The sequence below is a fragment of the Carassius carassius genome, chromosome 8 (genome assembly GCF_963082965.1).
Source record: "Carassius carassius chromosome 8, fCarCar2.1, whole genome shotgun sequence".
Taxonomy (NCBI): domain Eukaryota; kingdom Metazoa; phylum Chordata; class Actinopteri; order Cypriniformes; family Cyprinidae; genus Carassius; species Carassius carassius.
Window position 1 is genome coordinate 7,959,829 of NC_081762.1, and position 19,038 is coordinate 7,978,866.

Below are 19,038 nucleotides of genomic sequence, written 5' to 3' on the forward strand. Positions count from 1 at the left end.
CCTAGCAAAGTAAAAAAAAACTATAATACTTATTTCTGTTAGTATTCACATCAATTCATACCTGTGATTTATTATGTACTAATAGTGTTTGAGAAATTGGCAATAGCCGCAAATGTGACAAATGGCCAAAGAGGTGCAATAACTAATCACTATGTCCTTTTGTTTGAGCCAGATTTGTTGTAAGGGTACTGCAACCACTGTGTCCCCTCCAATATCTCTACAAAACATCAATGAATGAAGAACAGACACCATTTTTATAGCATAAATGTTGAAAAAGACACCATTTTTAAGTGTCCATTATGTTTACTTTTCGTTTGTGCCACCTCCTAAGGACAGGGTTACTTAATCGACTCCGGTGCTAGTCGTAAATGTACTATGTATTTTCAAGTGTTGCAGAAGCATGAAAAGAGCAAAATTTTCACCTCTTTTGTTTAATGAAATGCCAATCTGCAGGAATTTAACATACTGCATGACCATTTAAATGTGGGACTTGCATTTGTGGTGCACATGAGAACGCAATGCAGTCCACATACTTTGTTGTTCACATTTCTGGGCCTTGTTTGCATGAGAATAAACAAATTTTCTTTTATATAATGCAGTTTTATGGCATATACTTGGATCTAACTCTCTCTGACACTCTACATTAGCTGGTCTTTCTTTTAGACTTTCACATGCTGTCCATCTTAGTGCTTTGTCTCCAGAGTTGGAATATCAGATCCTTAGTGTGCTTATGATAGCTGACACTTAATAATTAAATGCCTCTGGGATGGAATCCACACCAGGGGACCCTTTTGGCCCCTTAGGAGCCCCAAGTCATTCCACAGTATCAGTTCACTATAAGGCAGTTAGGCCCAAAGACCTTTACATTCACATGAATTCATTCCCTTAAACTCTATTTTAACTATATTTGCCTGCATATATTTAGGTGTATTTTTTACTTTTATTGTGTGTGGAGTGTTTTAATAGCTTTGTTCAATTGTAAAATGTCTCTTAAAGGCCACATTTACAGCAGGACTGACCAGTTTCACTTATATTTTGTTCTTTTAAACACATTTGGTCACAACTAGTGCATGTTAGCATTTCTTTAATGCATATAGCTAGATTAGATAGATTTTTTACTAATTATCAATTATTCAATTAATTTTGATATAGCAGCTACGGTAAATATGTAAATTGTTCCTGTTTGTCATTAAATGTCTATGAAAGCCATAACACACAAGAAGAAGAGACAAGGTACTTTCACCAATTAGCGATTATCTAGCAGCTTACATAATACATTATACATGCTACATTATACAAACATATATTGCCTACATCAGTGTGAAATCCTACACTACTTAAAAAGCGCTCGTTTAGCTCATGCTGTCATGTATATCCTGGACATCTAAAACCTCTGTTTACTTTGGTAAACAGCCGTGTCTGGCTGTCTAGACCCCACTATATTAGCATTATAGCATCATCAGACATCATGACATTTGGCTAACATTCGTTGACCACATGATGTTTGTATAGGCGTACTGTTGTTTTGATATATATTCGACAAGCATTGACTTTCAAACTTGATGTTAATTAAGTTTTGACAGTCAAAAATGGAAGTAGTTAGCAGCTCTGTACTCACTACATTAGCATTACAGTGTCAACACCTCTTAAGTTTGGCTAACATTCATGTTTTAACCACATGTGGAAAATGGTATTGATGCCTATTAGAAAAGCCACTAGCATGAACATGTTGCTGTTGACTTTCAAGCTTGATATTAAGCTAAATGGCAGAAGTTAACAGCTTTTCTTAGGTAACATAAAACCTCTATCTTTTAAATGAATGCTGTAGTAGCTCAATTTAACCAACTGACCACATACAGTCTTTATTTTCTATGCTGTACAGTTGACCATCTCCATCTACTCGGCAATAAAGGATTGTAATGCAAACTCCACTGGCCTGTAGAGTCTTCTTGTGTAGAGTCAACTGACATGACGGGGTCAAATGGCCTTTATATTGGCAGGTGAACTAAAGGAGGAGAGTACAGGAGGGGTGCCGAAACCGAAGATGCGGGAGATGCTCTTGAGAAAGGAGGGGGTAGAGTGAGTGATATTTAAACCCCAGAGGTTCTCTTTCTCTCCTCATTTGTTCCTCAGCTGTCCGGCTGTTTATCACTATCTCCTGCGCTTCATTACAGACAAAGGAAGCTCTCCATAGGCATTCAGGTAAGACAGACAATTTAGACGAGAGAAAGGACTCCTGTCTCTCCAAGCAGAAAGCTGATGAATGCTCTTCTGGATTGGATTATCTACTGATAACTTTTTTGGTAGTCTTTATTTGAATATCTGTCCATAGGTCAGTGCTACCATTACTTTTGTGAAGTTCTCCTGGGATATGGATGTCACTTATATGAATGTGTATAGCGTTCAACGTTAAAATTATGTCAAATTGAAACATATGTACAGTATATAATTTATATTTCACACAGACTGTTAAACCTTCACATGTACATAACGGGTGAATTAAGATAAAATGGGACACAATTTGCCATTGTGATTATATATATATATATATATATATATATATATATATATATATATATATATATTATTGTTTATTTGTTATTTATTTATTCCTAGAAGTAGTCTTGGACCAGGATCAAGCTGTCCCACTTTACCTAAAGTGTCCCACTTTACCTGTATTCACCGAATTACACTCCTATCCTAAATATATGGTTTTGTCTGTGATTTTCATTAATGTAAATGTATTTTTTGGGTCTGTGTTATTGAATGAGATTTAGATTTGAAAGAATTTTTGTGTAAATAAATTAATCTCTTCTTCTTTACATGTCAAAGAACGGTCAGTTTCCTTAGTGTCACTGGGTCACTTGGTGTTCGATTTCCATTCTTGTCTTAATTGCCATCGCGTCACAGTGTCCATTCTATACCGTTCTGATACTGCTAATGAGATTGTGCTTCTGTTTTCTCGTGCCCTACAAAAAAATGTGCCATAATTTCATGTTTCATCGTAATATTTCAAATTGTCTTGCATTTAAATAGTTTATTGCTGTTCTTCTATCTTCTGCTGCCTTATAGCCACTTTGTCTTAAAATGCTTCCAGTTGAACTTTTTAATGCCTTTTTTGGGGCATTAAACCATACTGACCTTTCTAGTTAGTGTCCATTTCATGCAGAATGGTTTTTAGTACGTGAGAGCTGTAGTTCCCCGTTTTGTGTTCCAAATCCGCATGTCACTATTTCAGCTTCCTAATTAGGCACTCTCTTAGGTTAACTAATTAGTTAAATTAGATGGTGTAGTACTTCAAATAAAGAGCTGAGCACGGAAGCCTCATTAGAGTAACCCTGTCCAAAGTTGCAATTCAATAACATTGCTAATTATAGTACAGCAATGTATGGAAAGGACAACAAACATGAATTTTACTATTTAATTCATTATTTCATTACTTTAAAATTTCTAATTGACTAAAGGAGTAATTCCCATAATTGATTAATACTGTCTTATACTCCAGCTGTTTTCCTTTTTGCTTCATTTTGCAATATTCATGAGTATACAGTCTACAGGACTGTTTTTTCCACTAAATTTTGGCCTCTGTCCTCAAAATTAACTAATGGAGATACTTTATGTGTGTATTGTGTGTGTGTGTGTGTGTGTCTTCATGAGAGCCTCGGATTACTTGGACGAAGGTTCCCTTGGGAACTTGCCCGTAGTTTTATCTTCAATTTGACAGTTTTATGTTTCACTTGTGGTTTTCACTTGAGAGATGCGGCCCCTGTTACATGAGCAACAGATGATTTAGTTGTGAGCAGAGAAGCGTTCACATACAACTAATGAGCATTCGAAGAAAACACAGAGTTGTGTAATGCTGACAGTTTATATAATCAAGCATTGGGTGAGAATGAGTTTATAATTCCATCGAAATGTCTCTCATGAAGTGCCAAACCTGTTGTTTCACAATACTTAGAGGTTTAACATTACCTCTTTGTGAAACTTTGACATCAAAATGAACTATGTTATGTTGGTTAACCCAATTACAGCTATAAAAACACTGAAGCAAATCGTTAAGCCTTCCATCAATGCTTCTTTTCATGGCCAAATTCTGTTCATGCTCCAGTCTTTCTCATCTTCTGTTGTGCCTCATCAATGACTGTGTCTGTTTCTGCATGCGCAGTAGCTTGCTGAACCCAGAGAGAGAAGATCCAGGATGCCACGCTCAAAGTGTGATATGTAAGAATGTTGCTTTTGAGTGACAAACCCCTAATCAGAATTTTCCTCTAAATCAAATCAACCCCTCAAATCGTAAGGATATTATCTCGAACAAATGATTGAGAGAACATTTCACATTTTGTTTTCACCCATAGTCTAAAACATGTGTTTCTGCCAGAATTAATTGAGCCAAAGCTCCGCCCATGCTAGTCATGTGACCATACATGCAGCAGGGTCTAGCGAGGGGCGCACCATGTTGTTGTATCTAACCTTTGACCTTTTTAACCACCTTACAGCATGTCCAAAGAGCCAAGCTCCAACTTGGAAAGCGCCATGCAGATGCTCATCAAGACCTTTCATAAGTATTCCGGGAAGGAAGGCGATAAATACACACTCAGCCGAGGAGAACTAAGGGAACTTCTGACGGAGGAGCTGGGAAATTATCTTGGGGTGAGAAGAAAGCATTTGCAAAATTACAATAAAAAAAAGATATTGATACTGAAAGGTTATTGTCTCTCAAAAGAAAAGAGTCGACTCTGAATCATTGAAACGAGTCATTTTTAAAACAAATCCCAAGCTGTTTCATGTTGATGTCAACACGACACATTGGCATATTGCCCGCCCACTTGTTTGTCTTTTCTCGTTGGCCTGAATGAAAACGCAAATTCACTCTTTTCCACTAACTGCCGCTTTTAGAGCGCAATTTTTTTTAGCGGTTTACCACAAAGCAGCACTGCGTTCACAAACACTGCTTTATCAGGTATTACAGGCAGGATGTAATGAAAATTAGACCAATCAGACCAATCACCGCAGATTAGCATCACGCAAAGGAGGAGTTTGGAAAAATCATTTAGGAGTCATTGAGCAAGTAAGGTAAAAAGAAATGCATATTATAAGACAATGAACGTGTTTTTTGACCTTGCATGTGTGTCAAACTGTTGCTGGGGACTCCCGAAACCAAAATATGACATTTCATAATCCATAATAAGTGCACTTTAAAATACAAAAAGTTACAAAAATATCACTTTTGATAAGGGTTTACAGATTCAGTGACCCTGTACTTATGTCTCATGCAAATATCTTGTATGTGGATCCAGCCTCTGGCTTTTTCTTCTGAAATGAACACACACGTTCCCTTTCATTAACATTCCCAGCGTTCTGCAAGCTACACACTCACTATTGACTTTACTCTTATGCATACATTCTTAAAAATAAAGGTTCCAAAATTGGGTTTTCACAGAAATGCCATTTTTGAACATCTTTGGGTTCCTCAAAGCACTTTTTTTCTTAGTGAAAAAGATATTTCAATGATCTTTTCCACTATGAACCTTACACTTTTAAAAATTAAGGTTCCAAAATGAGGTTTTACCAAAATACCATAGAAGAACCATTTTTGATTTCCCAAAGAACCTTTCAGTGAACAGTTCTTAAAAGAACTATTTGAAGAACATCTGGTGGAATGGAAAGGTTACATGGATGTTAAATATTCTTCATGGAATCATTGATACCAATAAATAACCTTTATTTTAAAGACTGTATAGAACCATTTTCAACTGTGAAGAATCTTTAGTGCAGTAGAAAGGTTCCATGGATGCTTAGGGATCTTCATGGAGTTTAAGTGTATTTTATTACATATTGATACACAGTTTTAACTCTCCATCTTTAAATGTTTGTCTTCACACAGAATGCTCAAGATAAAGACGCAGTGGAACGAGTGATGAATGACCTGGATTCCAATAATGATGGTGAAGTGGACTTCACAGAGTTCATTATCCTCATGGGTGCGCTGACCGTGGCCTGCAATGACTTCTTCCTGGACAGCCCGCCGCCCAAAAAGCCAGAGAGCAAGGACGATGCAGCCACAACAGAGGAAAAGAAAGAGTAATGAGAACATGCTACTAAAACAGAGAGAGAAAACAGAGCAAAGTATTAGTAGTTTGCATGGTTGAGAACAAGAGAGTGTGTTTCATCCATTTCTTTTATCAGGACCGATAAACCCAACTTTTCTCTTCTTTTATAATTCAACCCAAGCTGTTAATACTTTCATAGTAAAACTGACTTGGGGGTTTGACAGAAACGCTCCCCAGTTCAATGCCAGGAGCTGGTTTGTCTAACGCTGAATGTTTTTTGTTTTTTTTCTAGTTAATGAGAAGGTCTTAAGTACAGTCTTTCAGGGTGGGTGCCTTCTGTTTCATGAGCGCAGACATTATATACAGCTATATGTCATGTTTTTGAAAGAGCAGCTAAGTGTATTTTGAGTGCAATAAGTGGCTACTAAATGAATGTCAAAGCCTGTATTGATAGAAAGTGGTGAGTTATAGACAGTTATGAATGCTCATTTTTAATAATTCTTAACTTTGACTTGAATACAGATGTTGAAGTATTTATATTTATATCTTTCATGATGATGTAATTATTAATACACTCTATTGTTGACAGCAGACAACATTACGTCTACTTCATGGTTACCATTCATTCTGAACAGTGTCCATAATCTATAATAATTCAGTGTTGAAGATGTAAACCTGGTTTGTCTCTTTCTGTGCATCTATTTTTTAGCCTATATTTTTATTATCAGTATGTATGTTCTTAATTATAATAAACGTGCAATTGACCTCCATACGTTGTCTGACAGTTAGTGTACTGTAAATGCTATTTGTTTTTAGTATATTTAACATTTATCATGTTTAAAAATGGTTTTCTTTTATGATTAGTTGTCTCTCTGATTAGTATAAAAAGTTTAGTTTACTACACCAAGGATTTTTTTATTTATTTAGATTTTAGATATCGATTAAATATTAAATAGGACTACTGTCCTTTTTCTTTACATTCACATATTCCAAATTTGATTGATAATGTTATGTCATCCTGCTTTTAAAATCTGTCCTAGAGTATTCAAATTAATTGTGATTATTTTAATACGGATGCATATAGTTTTGTGAACAATTTATTATAAATATTAAATTATATAATATATTAAAAACTAAGTAAGTAAATAGATATTTTAAGATAGATATTTTAAGTGAATCTAACAAAGTAAATATTTCCAAGATAATTATTTTGATGTTAAAACTAATATTTTTAAGTAAATATATATTATATGTCAATCTAACAAAAAAGGAAATATTTCCAAGATAATTATTTTGACGTTTGGTTTTGTTCAATGACAATACAAAAGCCAGTTATATAACATAATTGTATTTTTTTAAATACTTATTATATTTTTGGTTGTCTTCACGGTTAATAATTTTCTCACACAGAAAATCAGAAAAATTTAAAAGCACCTGAACCAAGGTTATTATTGTTAGGTAAAAATAAAAGCATAAAAATGTCATTCCGTGAAGTAAAATAAACCTTAACAGAAATACTATTAAAAAAATTTATTACATACATTATAATATATTATATACATAAAAAAAAAAATGCAAAAGTAAAATCACATTTGCAATATTAACAAAAACGATAATAATACATTATATAAATTGTAATAAAATAACATTGCTGTGAATAAGTATTCTGAAACCTAAAACAAATTTGAGATTTTGGGTCCTTTTTGAGCAGAATTGTTCAGAAAAGTCAGCTGCTTTCACCCCAGACGTGTAGTAGACAAAACTTTGTTAAACGATGACTAAACTGTCTGATATTACTGTAAATCCATAACAAGATTTCCGCTATGTGTGTAAATACTACAAAAGGTGCTTGCTGGAGCACATCCTGGACTTGTTGCTAATTTCCAGCACAACCTGTTTGACCTGATCTACTACTAGCCATGTTTACCCAGACCTGTAAAGAAGAAACAATAAGCAGCCACAAAATAGAAAGAGCATTAAAATGTCTGCTGAAACCTGCATTCATATTTCCAGAAGCACATTTGTGTTCAGCTCAGAGCTAATTACTTCAGTCCAGACAGTCATGTTGAATCAATTATGAATGGTATGTTTAATTTCAGTGATATAAGCATTTACTGGTTCGTGTTACATAGCAACTGATCACATGCTGCTGTATTCATTATGCTCCAGCCAAAAAAAAGTGTTTAAAGCATTGGATCAGCCATAGGGTGTTTTCTACAGGAATGCATTATGACAAAGGTTACACTACATAACCTCATGTCATTCACTGAGATGTACATGACACAAACCTGCACATGCAAGGCAATTAAATCATCAGCAGAAGGGCTGCCACAACCCTGTGGTTGTTTTATGCGGGTTGCATCAGCTGAAGCATGTCATGCATGTAAATAATGCAGAAATGTTTGACATTTTTTCTCTTTATCATTGTTGCAGTGCAGTTTGTATTTATTCTCTGACCTAATACTAACCTAAACTTTGCATTCATAAAAACATATATTTTATACACACAACTTGACAAAAGACTCTTACGTTCTACAAGCATTTATTTGATCGAAAACACATAAAAACAGTACTATTGAATTATATTATGATTTTAAGTAACTGGTTTCTATTGAAATATAATCCAAAAAGAATAATTTCTTATTATTATCAGTGCTGAAAACAGTTGTTCTGCTTATATTTAATAGGAATAAAAATGTTTTTTGTGGAAACATTGATGTGTTTTTTCCGTATTCTTTGATGTATAACTACCTTAAAACCCAGCCTGTGGATCACAATTGGATCACAAAACCAGTCATAAGGGGCAGTTTTATTAAACTGAGATTTATACATCATCTGAAAGCTGAATAAATTAAAGTTTTGGGTTTGTTAGAATAGAACAATATTTGTCCAAAATACAACTATTTAAATATCTGGAATCTGAGGGTGCAAAGAGAAAATTGCCTATAAAATTGTCAAAAATAAGGCATTAGCAATGCACATTACTGATCATAAATTAAGTTTTGATACTTCGATCTATGAGTCGCTTTTATTAAAACGATATAAAAATGAGGAGTACAAGCAGTTATCATGATGAGACAATAATGTGTGAATTGTCCAGGACAGTATAAGCTAATAAAGGAAGAACACTAAGGATAGAAAAAGCATTAAAATGTTTTGCTTTATTAATTCTATCTTATTAATTTTTCCTTTATCGCCAAATTATCCATGCATATACAAATCACACAAACAATTAGATAATATAAAACATGTATGAACCAAATCTAGAGGATTTTGTCTTCATATCTGTCCTGCTCCAGACTACAGACGGTGTTCGGGACAGTAACCGTCTGTTGGCCAGCTCTGATGCGGCGGTGTCACCTGACCAGGTCCAGCTGGTAACTGTAGTGCTGCATGTCACCGTTATCTGGCCAGGCTGTCTGGACCAGCCCTGACAGACACCTCAGCTTACCTCACGCTCTGAACGTCTCCACCACAGTCTCCAGCTCTGCTTCTGATCCCTCCGCAGATGATCTGTGCTCATGATAACAACAACGACAACATCCATATCACGCAATGATTCGCTCGTGTATATGAACACAGGAATGCATTTGTATATCTGTGTTTGACATTCTAGGGCAAATGTTACACTGACAAACGTGAGAGTGTGAGCAGGTTCAGAGAGCCACAGATGATAATGCAATAGATAACAAACACCAGTATCTATACTGTGACCTACATTTCCTGATACTTTTTGATACCGGATAGTAGTACATTGAGTAAAAAGCCACTACTACTATGTTTTACTATGTAAAAAAAAAAATGCTGTATATTTTATCGAAAAATATTTAAAACATCTTTCCAAACCCAAACTTTTGAACAGTTGTAATGTTCCCACAACCAAAATGTCATTTGGAAAATGTTTCCACATAGATTTGTTGTCTGGTGGTTTTTCTGGTTGAACACTGCAGTTTGAGGTTGAAGTAAACTATAGTTGTTCTCACCCTTACAAAGTTTTAAACACATGGTCTCTATTGTAATTGACTTGATTCCTCTCACTTGCTTTAAATCCAATGTTTGCAGTGTAATTTCTCATTTAAATCACAATTATAAGCCAGCTGTTGAGCTACATTTGCAAACTATTACAATGAGACTAACAGTCTAATTGCAACCAGCTAAATATGATTCTGTGAAATGTTCCCAGGCCTATAAAGTTTTGATTTTTAAACTGAACTTTTTTTAATAATATCACACTTACAGGATACCATATTTTTACTATTTGACTAGATAGGCAAAAATGTTTATTATAGTTAATCAACTATGAAACCAAAGTGTTTTTTAAGGCCTGTTTGTTTTTGGGGAGAGATTTGATTTACATGTTTGCATGTGTTTGGAGTATCTTTAACGGCTGGTTTGTCTGTGTATCTTTATATGCTCGTGGAGGATGGCTCTGGTCTTAAATTAGATCATAGCAGGTGACACCAGAGACCGCTTATCTTTCTCTGCTATCGTGATGATGAAGTAAGAAAGGTAAAAAGAGAGGGATCTTAGCGTACCCACTCAAAGGAAAGGGGAGGGCTGGTATCAATTCAAGCCTTTTCCTGCACGGTAAGTGTCTTTAATACCGGTGAAACGATACTGAGGCAACACTTTGCCCGTTTTTAGCAGCGTGATTCACTTCGGCTATTCAACCCTAAACCCCGTGGGCCGCACAGCCTCTTGTTCATCTGATCTCCAAACAGTCATTAACCCCGTCGCCTCTGTCACCCCTTCACCTAACCTTCACTGTGAACCTAACCTGCCTATGACAGAGGTCCTGGATTAACAATTCATCTGGATTTAAGACAATGCAGAGGGTAACTCAAACCTGACACTAAAATGAACGCTAATAGGTCTTGAAGAGGGCCTGAGAATGCAGAAATCATTCACGAGGAGCGCTCAGGTAAAGACATATCAATGAAATGATTCATAACTAATGACCAAGAGTGGATCAGGGCAAGATGAATGAATGACGGTGTGTCCGTGCACCTTTGGAACTGGACAGTCATTTTGGATTGTTTGATTTGAGTAAATGACAGGGTTATTAACAAAAACTAAATCAGAAATCAGAAAAAAAAATCCTGTTGCTTGAAATAAAATGAATGTTAACTGAAATAAAATAAATAAATAAATATTATAAATATAAACTGAAATATATATATATATATATATATATATATATATATATATATATATATATATATATATATATATATATATATATATATATATATATATATATATATATATATATATAAAATCATCTAGATGCCAAGGCAACATTTCTCATGTTTCTAAACTTAATTTAGGCCTACTAAAATAACTAAAACTACATTAAAAATTTATAAACCCTATCCACCTATTTTTTCCAGTAAAAGCTTTCAGTATCATCCACTTCCAGCTATTACTGGCTGATAAAAATCAATGATGATTGAATGAAGATGATTCCATATTGTAATAATAGGAGCATTTAAAATGTAAATGCAAGAAGCAAATAAACAAGATAGATGGATAGATAGATAGATAGATAGATAGATAGATAGATAGATAGATAGATAGATAGATAGATAGATAGATAGATAGATAGATAGATAGATAGATAGATAGATAGATAGATAGATAGATAGAGATTTATTTGGAAAATTAAATTTGGATGAGTAGGAAAATTCCTGTGAATTTATACACGTAAATCCAATATATAATATAAATATATAATGCACCACTTATATTGTATTACATAGGGGTGTACCTGCCTCATAGGCCTATGCTTTTTTAGGGCAGTGTGAAAGTATTCTCAAGTCATTCAAATCAGGAATAGTTTCAGACAATTACATTCAATTAAATAACAATAATAGCTGTGAACTTAAGAGCTGCCATGGTTGCCCTGTTACTTTTACAACTGATTGATATAAATAACACATTGGGGCCTATATTATTTGCAGGGTTGGTTCTTTGTATGACCAATAGAGGCCGCCAGACACTAACTTTTAGTCAGATGGGAACCGTTATGGGACTCTCATGTCTTTTTTACGCGAAGAAACCAAGATTGTGTGTGACCTGTTAACTCGATAATAAGAAGGCAACATAAGTCAGTGGTGTAATAAAGTTTAGCTGTCTCCTTAGATCCAAAGCAGGGAAAGTTATGTAAAGCTAATTGCCTTGTTTAAACACAGTTTTGCTTTTAGTTTCAGCTAAAGTTGATAAATTATGCCTACAAAACTGCTTTTGTCACAGAAAGTATTGTTTTTTTACAGGTATTTTACATTTAGAACAAGATAAGTTATTTAGGGAAATGAGAGAGGAATGGGGAAAAAATCACGTTAAATCAAGCTGATTTCATGAAACGGCAGTCTTAAAACTACAAATCCACTCATGCAGCTGAATTCAGACTCGCCTATAACTAAATCGGGGGTGAACATTTTATTTTTATAAAACGGTCAGAGAACATTCCCTCCTAAACAATATAAACAAGACCATAAATAAATTATAACTGTACCTATTTACAACAATGCACATAGCAGTGAACTGACTGCAAAATGCACAACACAAAATTCCTCCCTGCATCATTCGCAAAAGTGGTCTGATCTCGATCAGTCTACATGTTCGATACACGGGGGGCGACGATAAAAAATATTAAGCAGTTACAGAAACAGAGTCAGGCATTTATCAGGTTTACATCACCTAAATGTCACTAATATTCTTTTAAATACAAGACAATTATATAATACCACCATAAACATAAACATTTTGTCAAACTCGCTTATTTGTTTGAACCCGACCACCCCTATTTTCCACACATGCCCTGCGCGAGTCGACTCCGGCTGTCCCTCTTTGTCCGGCAACGAGCAGGCCGTAATTAACATGGCCAATTTCGCGTTTGGGGATAAATATTAAATCGTAAGTCTATTTGACATTGATTGTTTGTCATATGCGGATTGACATCCATGTCTTGATGCAGCAGTCAGGTGTATATGCATGAGCTGTGTGAGCAACGTTTACCGTGTTACCTTGCTTGCTGATTGCTAAACGGCTAACGTTAACAGTAGCTAGATCGCGAATTCAAATCACGTTTGAATTAAATTCAAACGCTTAACGCGTCATTTACAGTCGCACTGTACATTCGAATCGAACGCAGTTTAAAATGCGGAGAAGAGCTCGGTTTGCTTGCATCTGAATGACATTTCGACGGCCGTCCAGGTAGAAACACATCTGTATGTGATCACATTGCAGGCAGGCAGATGTGTATTCACATTCAGTCCATCCCAGTCACTTCTCATCACGGCTGGTTTGCGTGCTTATAAAGATATTTTGGTTAATAACTCAAAAATTTTTGACGTATCTGCGATGCTCATCCAGATCGCGGTGTTATTTGGGGGTGCATGTGTGTAAACGTGCAGAAAATGACAAGTCTGACTCAAATCATTAATGCATGGTTCAGACATGTTGCCGGTAGGTGCCTGATCTCATTGGCCCATCGATACAGTTAAAATTAAGCATTTCACGCGCGATTCCTGGGGCTGCGGGGTGATACTCGTTGGACCCGAGGAGGTTTTCAAATAAACTAATTTCTGTAAATGAACGGTGTCATGGCACCGCACCGACAGTCATTTTAATGGCGGGACAGCAGGCGGGACAGAGTCAAGGAAAACGAGGCAAAGGTAGGAAACTGTCAGTCAGCGCATCTCTGTGTCCGAGCGGGATTCCACACAGCTCTGGCTGCAAATCTCCCTTTTCCCTGTCCGCACATGCCTGAATGTACGGTGGCCTTGTTTTAGTGGGGATCTGTCTTTGGGTAGCTTCATGTCAACTTCGCATCACCTGTCTATTCACGCGTGTTCGTTTGGGGTTAGTTTTATTTTATTTACACGCATTGCATTCAACTCTTTTTTTTTTTCCAAGGTGTTATTTGTCCTAAAAGCAAGACTCTTACTTGGGATCAGTGTTTGGGATTGCTAAAGGGTTGCATAAAAAGTTCATCAGCTTGTCTTCAGAGATAGACCGATATGATTGTCTTTAACTAAATGTCTGATAAACTATATGCATTTTTGAAATACCCTTTTACTGTTGCTTTTTTAACAATTAAATTTTTTTTGATTTAATATAATATTTTATAGGAATTTAAACAAAATTAATATTATAAAATGCATTTTTTTGTCCATATTGTCCAGATTTATATTTATTTTTGGATGCTTAGCTGTGTATATATATATATATATATATATATATATATATATATATATATATAGATGTGTATATATATAGATGTATATGTATGTATTGTATAATAATAATAATTGTTGTCATTATTATTTAAAAAAGTGACACTGTGAATACTGTAGTTAGGTGCTAGATTTTAGAGACAAATATTGCTGTATGTCCATATAAATATTGGCTAAACCGATTATCTGTCTATCTCTAGTCTTCAGTTTCTTGTTATGATGTTTAATAACATGGGATACACTTTGATAATCCAGGTTTTATGGGATTTGTTTTATTTGATTTGGTTCTCAAGAAATATATGTATTTATTGGAGGTACTGATATTTGTGGTTGTTCTATCAACACCTTTGTTTAACAAAATAGTCAGTTACCAAATCTAATTTGTTACCAGTGCTATGGTTTATCTCTTCAAATGCCAGTCAGGTTCACAGTTGATGCTATTAGTGTTACACAATGGGCATGTAAATGAGCAATTCCACCTAATACCTCCTGGCAAATTACAGTGAAAAATGATCTTGAGCACATTTTTGCATCAAAGAAAGTTTTATATGAATGTGCTTTTGGTCTAACTGCTAATTTCTCCCACCCTATTCTCATATTCATTTTCCCCCTTTCCATTTCTGCTTTCATAGGTTCCCAGATGAAGAGCCCAGAGAAAAAGAAGAGGAAGTCCAACACTCAGGTTAGTCTTTGAATCTCTTTATGCTTTATTGTATATTTAGCCTAACTTTTGTAATATTTGCAAAGGTATTCTTATTCCAGTGAACTTGGTACCCTCTTTAAGCTAAATGTAAAAAATAATTGCATTTAATGACAAATTCAGTGCATTAACATTAGAAACTAAGCAATTCAGTATTACCAACTTATTTCTCACCCTTTGTGTTTCCTACTAGGGGGCAGCATTCTCCCACCTCTCTGAGTTTGCACCCCCTCCTACTCCGATGGTTGATCACCTGGTGGCCTCTAACCCTTTCGATGATGACTTTGGTCCGCCATCACGATCTGGTGGAGGGGGGGGTCCAGGTGGTGCCTCTTTTCTGCCCAGTCCAGGGGGTGGTGGAGGTGGCTATGGTGGACCCGGTCGAATGGGAGGAGGTATGGGATTCATGGGTGGACCTGGAGGCGTACAGCCTGGCCGACGACCCCCTTTCGGTCCGCCAACCCCAAATACTGGACCACACCACCCACTTGGATTTGGGGGCATGCCAGGCTTTGGAGGTGGTGGAGGCGGAGGAGGTGGTGGTGGAGGAGGATTTCCATCAGGAGGCCCATCCCAGTATAACATGCCACCCAATTTCAGCCCACCCATGCACCCTGGGCAGGGCTTCAATCCAATGTTGTCACCTGGAGGAATGGGTGGTGGTCCAGGAGGTGGAGGAGGTCCACCTCATCCAAGGTTTGGGATGCCTCAGCAACAGCCTCCACATGGACAAGGTAGCCATCCCTTCAACAGCCCACCCTTACCTGGTGGCCCTGGCCCTCGTGGGCTTCCACACGGCCCCATGAACCCTATGGGGAGTATGGGAGGAGGAATGAACATGATGGGCATGGGAGGAGGAGGTGGTGGGGGTAATATGGTGGGTGGACATCCAGGTATGCCTCCACAAGGACAGTTCCCTCCTCCACAAGATGGCCCGTACCCTGGATCAAGTCCTCCTGTTGGTGAAGAGGGAAAGAACTTTGGTGGTCCAGGTGGTGGTCCACCTGTTCCCTCTCAACAGCAACCACCTAACCTTAACCCCTCCGGTCCTCCATCCAACAATGCTACCCCTGGTCCATCCCCAGCCCCTGGACCCCCACAGCCTGGAGGTTTCCCAGGTCATCCAGATGTCCAACAACCCAACCCCAACACTCCAGGACAACCCCAGTCGGCTCCTCAACCCCCCAATCCCAACTCATCCCCAACTGGCCCCCATAACGGTCCCCAGCCTCAACAGGCACCAACCAACCAGCATCCTCCACCCAACTCCACTGGTGGTCCTGGCCCCAACACCCCATCTAACCAACAACCAACACCACCAAACTCCGCTCCAGGTTCAGCGCCCTACAACCAGCAGAACAATGCTCCTGGTGGTCCACTGCCAAACCAGCCACCCAACTCCAACCAGAACAACCTTAACAACAGCAGTGGTGGCAACACCCCAGGTAGCAACCCCAATCCTCCATCCAACTCCAACTCCACGCCCAACACCCAATCCCCGCTTCCCAGTGGGCCAGCTCCACCGTCTGCTGGCCCGGGCTCCGGTCCCCCAAAGCTTGGTGGAGGCATGGTGTTCCCTTGTGGCCTCTGTATGTCAGAAGTGCATGATGACCAAGAGGCCATCTTGTGCGAGGCCTCCTGCCAACGATGGTTCCATAGAGACTGCACAGGCCTAACTGAGCCAGCATATGGGCTGCTAACCAGGGAGAGTGCCGCAGTGTGGGCTTGTGACTTCTGCCTCAAGACAAAGGAGATACAAGCTGTATATGTGCGACAGGGACTGGGACAGCTGGTGGCTGCAAATGATGGCTGAAGGAGAGAAGAAAAGGGATCGAGGAAGAGGGATATTTGATTTATTTCTTGGAGCTTTATGTCTTGTGCTTCATGTTGAGAAAGTGAAATGGAAGTGAAGAATTTATCCACCAGAGGAGAGCGAGACATGCAGATGAAACTGAACTTCTTAATCTGATGTTGCCTCTTGCATTTGTTTCTTCACAGACCTCATAAGCACTTTTAGGGCCCATGTCTCTGATTAAAAAGCATTGTAACAGATGTTGGAAATGTTTGTATATAGAACATCATGACACATTTTCAAAATTCAGCTGTTTTTGCACTCATAGGTCTTATCTCCTTGGTGACAAATTTGGAGAAGCAGATAGATTTTGGCCACAGTAAAAAGCAAAATTCAATATGTTTGTACAAGAATTTAACCTTTTGTGTGATTATAACCAAGATCAGCCTCCAAAGAGCTGTCCCATCTTTTTACTTTTTCTTTGTAAAATCCACCTTGTTGATCTGCAAAGCACTGACGCCAACCTGCTACCTCAAAATTTTTTACATGTCTGGCTAAGAATGCTTTGATTAAATCAAGAGTGTATAGTCACCACACAACCTCTCCTCTCAGTGATCTCCATTTCAGTATCCAAAGGAAAATGGCAGCGTCCTGAAAAAGGCATATGAGACATGTAGATAATCAACATTTCACTGTGTCTTTGAATACATGAGCGATCTTACAGAAATTGGAGTCCTGCGATTCATTAATAAAACTCCAGATTGTTTCTCTTCATGTAAAGCTACTCACTGTTCTTGACACAAAGTGGACAATGTAAGATGATGGCATAGCCGATAGTGGTAATCCATAACCATATCAGTGTATGTATGTAGTCTTTGGATTGCATGTGAACCAATGCAGTACTTCATCAGAACTGTTTTAATTGTTACTTCTACTGTTCCGATTAGGCCTCATCCTGGGCTTTGAAGTAGACCAAATAACACAATGAAATCAAATGTTGTTGCAGAGTAAGATGTTTGCAGTTTCTCTCTTTTTTATTTCTGCATTTCTGCCTTTTTCTAATTTGTTACTTTTAATGTACCTGTGTGTATGCTGTTCAATGTGCTTGCTCTGGTGCCCTCCATTCGCCAGCATTGTGCAGTAATATGGGGGGGGGGGGGGGTGAGTTCTGGCCTCTGGCTCTGTACTTAAAGTAAATTGAATTGTTTTTTTTTTTTTACAAGTATTTTTTGTGACTTTTATTATTATATTAAATATAGAAAAAAAACCAAGGCATGTAATTAAAGATATATATATATATATTATTATTATTATTATTATTATTTTACATGTATATTTTCAGCTTGGCAGTCTTTAAAATAATATTTAAGAAGTTTCTTAAAATATATGTTTAAAAAAAACACCATCATAAATATATGTGTAGGGCAACCCAGAAGACTAATTCACCATATTTACCAGGAATTTCCTATGGGTTTTCAAAATTTAGTAAAATAAAGTCTGTGGTTAACATTATTTTGAGGGTGCATGTTTTGTTGCAAACATCTTAAATGATCTCAGTCTTGCATATTGAAGCTGCTGTGTTTTTAAAAGCCTTGCTAACAAATTGCTATTCAAGGACTTGCTACAGTTTATAAAACACATCAGTTTGAATTCTTGAGGTAGTTTTAGCCAAAAACTAAACACAAAAGTCACTTCAAGTAATATTAACCACAGACCTTATTTTATATAAAAAAAAAAACTATTCAAAAAGCTACTGTAAATACCAAATGAAACCCATGTCTCGAAAATGCAAATTTTGTGCGTATAAACTAGTTAGTAATGCTAAAGTAAGCTATGAATGGCCATATTCATGAAACAGAACAAAAACAAATGTCTAAATCATTCACAGATCCATAATTTTGCAAATGACTAAAACGGAAATTTGTTCTAGTGTTTCAGTTCTATAGTAAAGGTTAAAAAAAATTCAGTTTTGACACATAAGAACGTTAAAAATAAAACGTATTTGTTATTTGGCTTAAACCAACTGTTATGACCTTATGATACACGTTACCTATTTTTACAGTTTATTTTCACAACTTTATTATTTTAATGTGTTGTTTTAAAACAAAATTGCTATTTTAACGGGAATAAACTGCGGCATGGAGTTTCTTAAATTGGTTAATGGACGGCTTAGACATGTGATGTCTATGATGGACGGGCCCTGAATTATTTGTATTTGTATTTGATTGACATAAGATCTCGACCAATCACGTGCTCCAA

The 19,038-nt window shown here is 36.9% G+C and overlaps 2 protein-coding genes across 4 annotated transcripts; both read left to right on the top strand.

The window, feature by feature from the left end:
• The first annotated feature begins 2,149 nt into the window (after positions 1-2,149).
• Positions 2,150-6,820, top strand: LOC132145140 (protein S100-A1-like). Of its 2 annotated transcripts, XM_059555918.1 has the most exons (4): positions 2,150-2,202; positions 4,166-4,221; positions 4,497-4,650; positions 5,885-6,820. In XM_059555918.1, exons 2-4 carry the CDS (start codon positions 4,199-4,201, stop codon positions 6,083-6,085), a joined length of 378 nt encoding a protein of 125 aa, XP_059411901.1. In that variant the 5' UTR covers positions 2,150-2,202; positions 4,166-4,198; the 3' UTR covers positions 6,086-6,820. The 2 variants fall into 2 exon arrangements, with proteins under 2 accessions (XP_059411901.1, XP_059411900.1); XM_059555917.1 differs by lacking the exon at positions 2,150-2,202 and having other exon boundaries at positions 3,942-4,221.
• A 6,055-nt stretch (positions 6,821-12,875) lies between these two features.
• pygo2 (pygopus homolog 2 (Drosophila)) lies at positions 12,876-17,992 on the top strand. 2 transcript variants are annotated; one of them, XM_059555893.1, is made up of 3 exons: positions 12,876-12,965; positions 14,920-14,969; positions 15,181-17,992. In XM_059555893.1, the coding sequence occupies exons 2-3, from the start codon at positions 14,928-14,930 to the stop codon at positions 16,798-16,800; spliced, it is 1,662 nt and encodes a 553-aa protein (XP_059411876.1). In that variant the 5' UTR covers positions 12,876-12,965; positions 14,920-14,927; the 3' UTR covers positions 16,801-17,992. The 2 variants fall into 2 exon arrangements, with proteins under 2 accessions (XP_059411876.1, XP_059411875.1); XM_059555892.1 differs by having other exon boundaries at positions 12,880-13,726.
• Positions 17,993-19,038: the final 1,046 nt, after the last annotated feature.

What these genes read in the sequence shown, in the direction of transcription:
- pygo2 (XM_059555892.1), top strand. Translation starts at nt 13,681, where the DNA reads ATGGCGGGACAGCAGGCGGGACAGAGTCAAGGAAAACGAGGCAAAG. An exon ending in TCAAGGAAAACGAGGCAAAG is followed by an intron (nt 13,727 to 14,919) that starts GTAGGAAACTGT and finishes CTGCTTTCATAG; the next exon opens with GTTCCCAGATGAAGAGCCCA. An exon ending in AGAGGAAGTCCAACACTCAG is followed by an intron (nt 14,970 to 15,180) that starts GTTAGTCTTTGA and finishes GTTTCCTACTAG; the next exon opens with GGGGCAGCATTCTCCCACCT.
- LOC132145140 (XM_059555918.1), top strand. Translation starts at nt 4,199, where the DNA reads ATGCCACGCTCAAAGTGTGATAT. An exon ending in CCACGCTCAAAGTGTGATAT is followed by an intron (nt 4,222 to 4,496) that starts GTAAGAATGTTG and finishes ACCACCTTACAG; the next exon opens with CATGTCCAAAGAGCCAAGCT. An exon ending in AGCTGGGAAATTATCTTGGG is followed by an intron (nt 4,651 to 5,884) that starts GTGAGAAGAAAG and finishes GTCTTCACACAG; the next exon opens with AATGCTCAAGATAAAGACGC.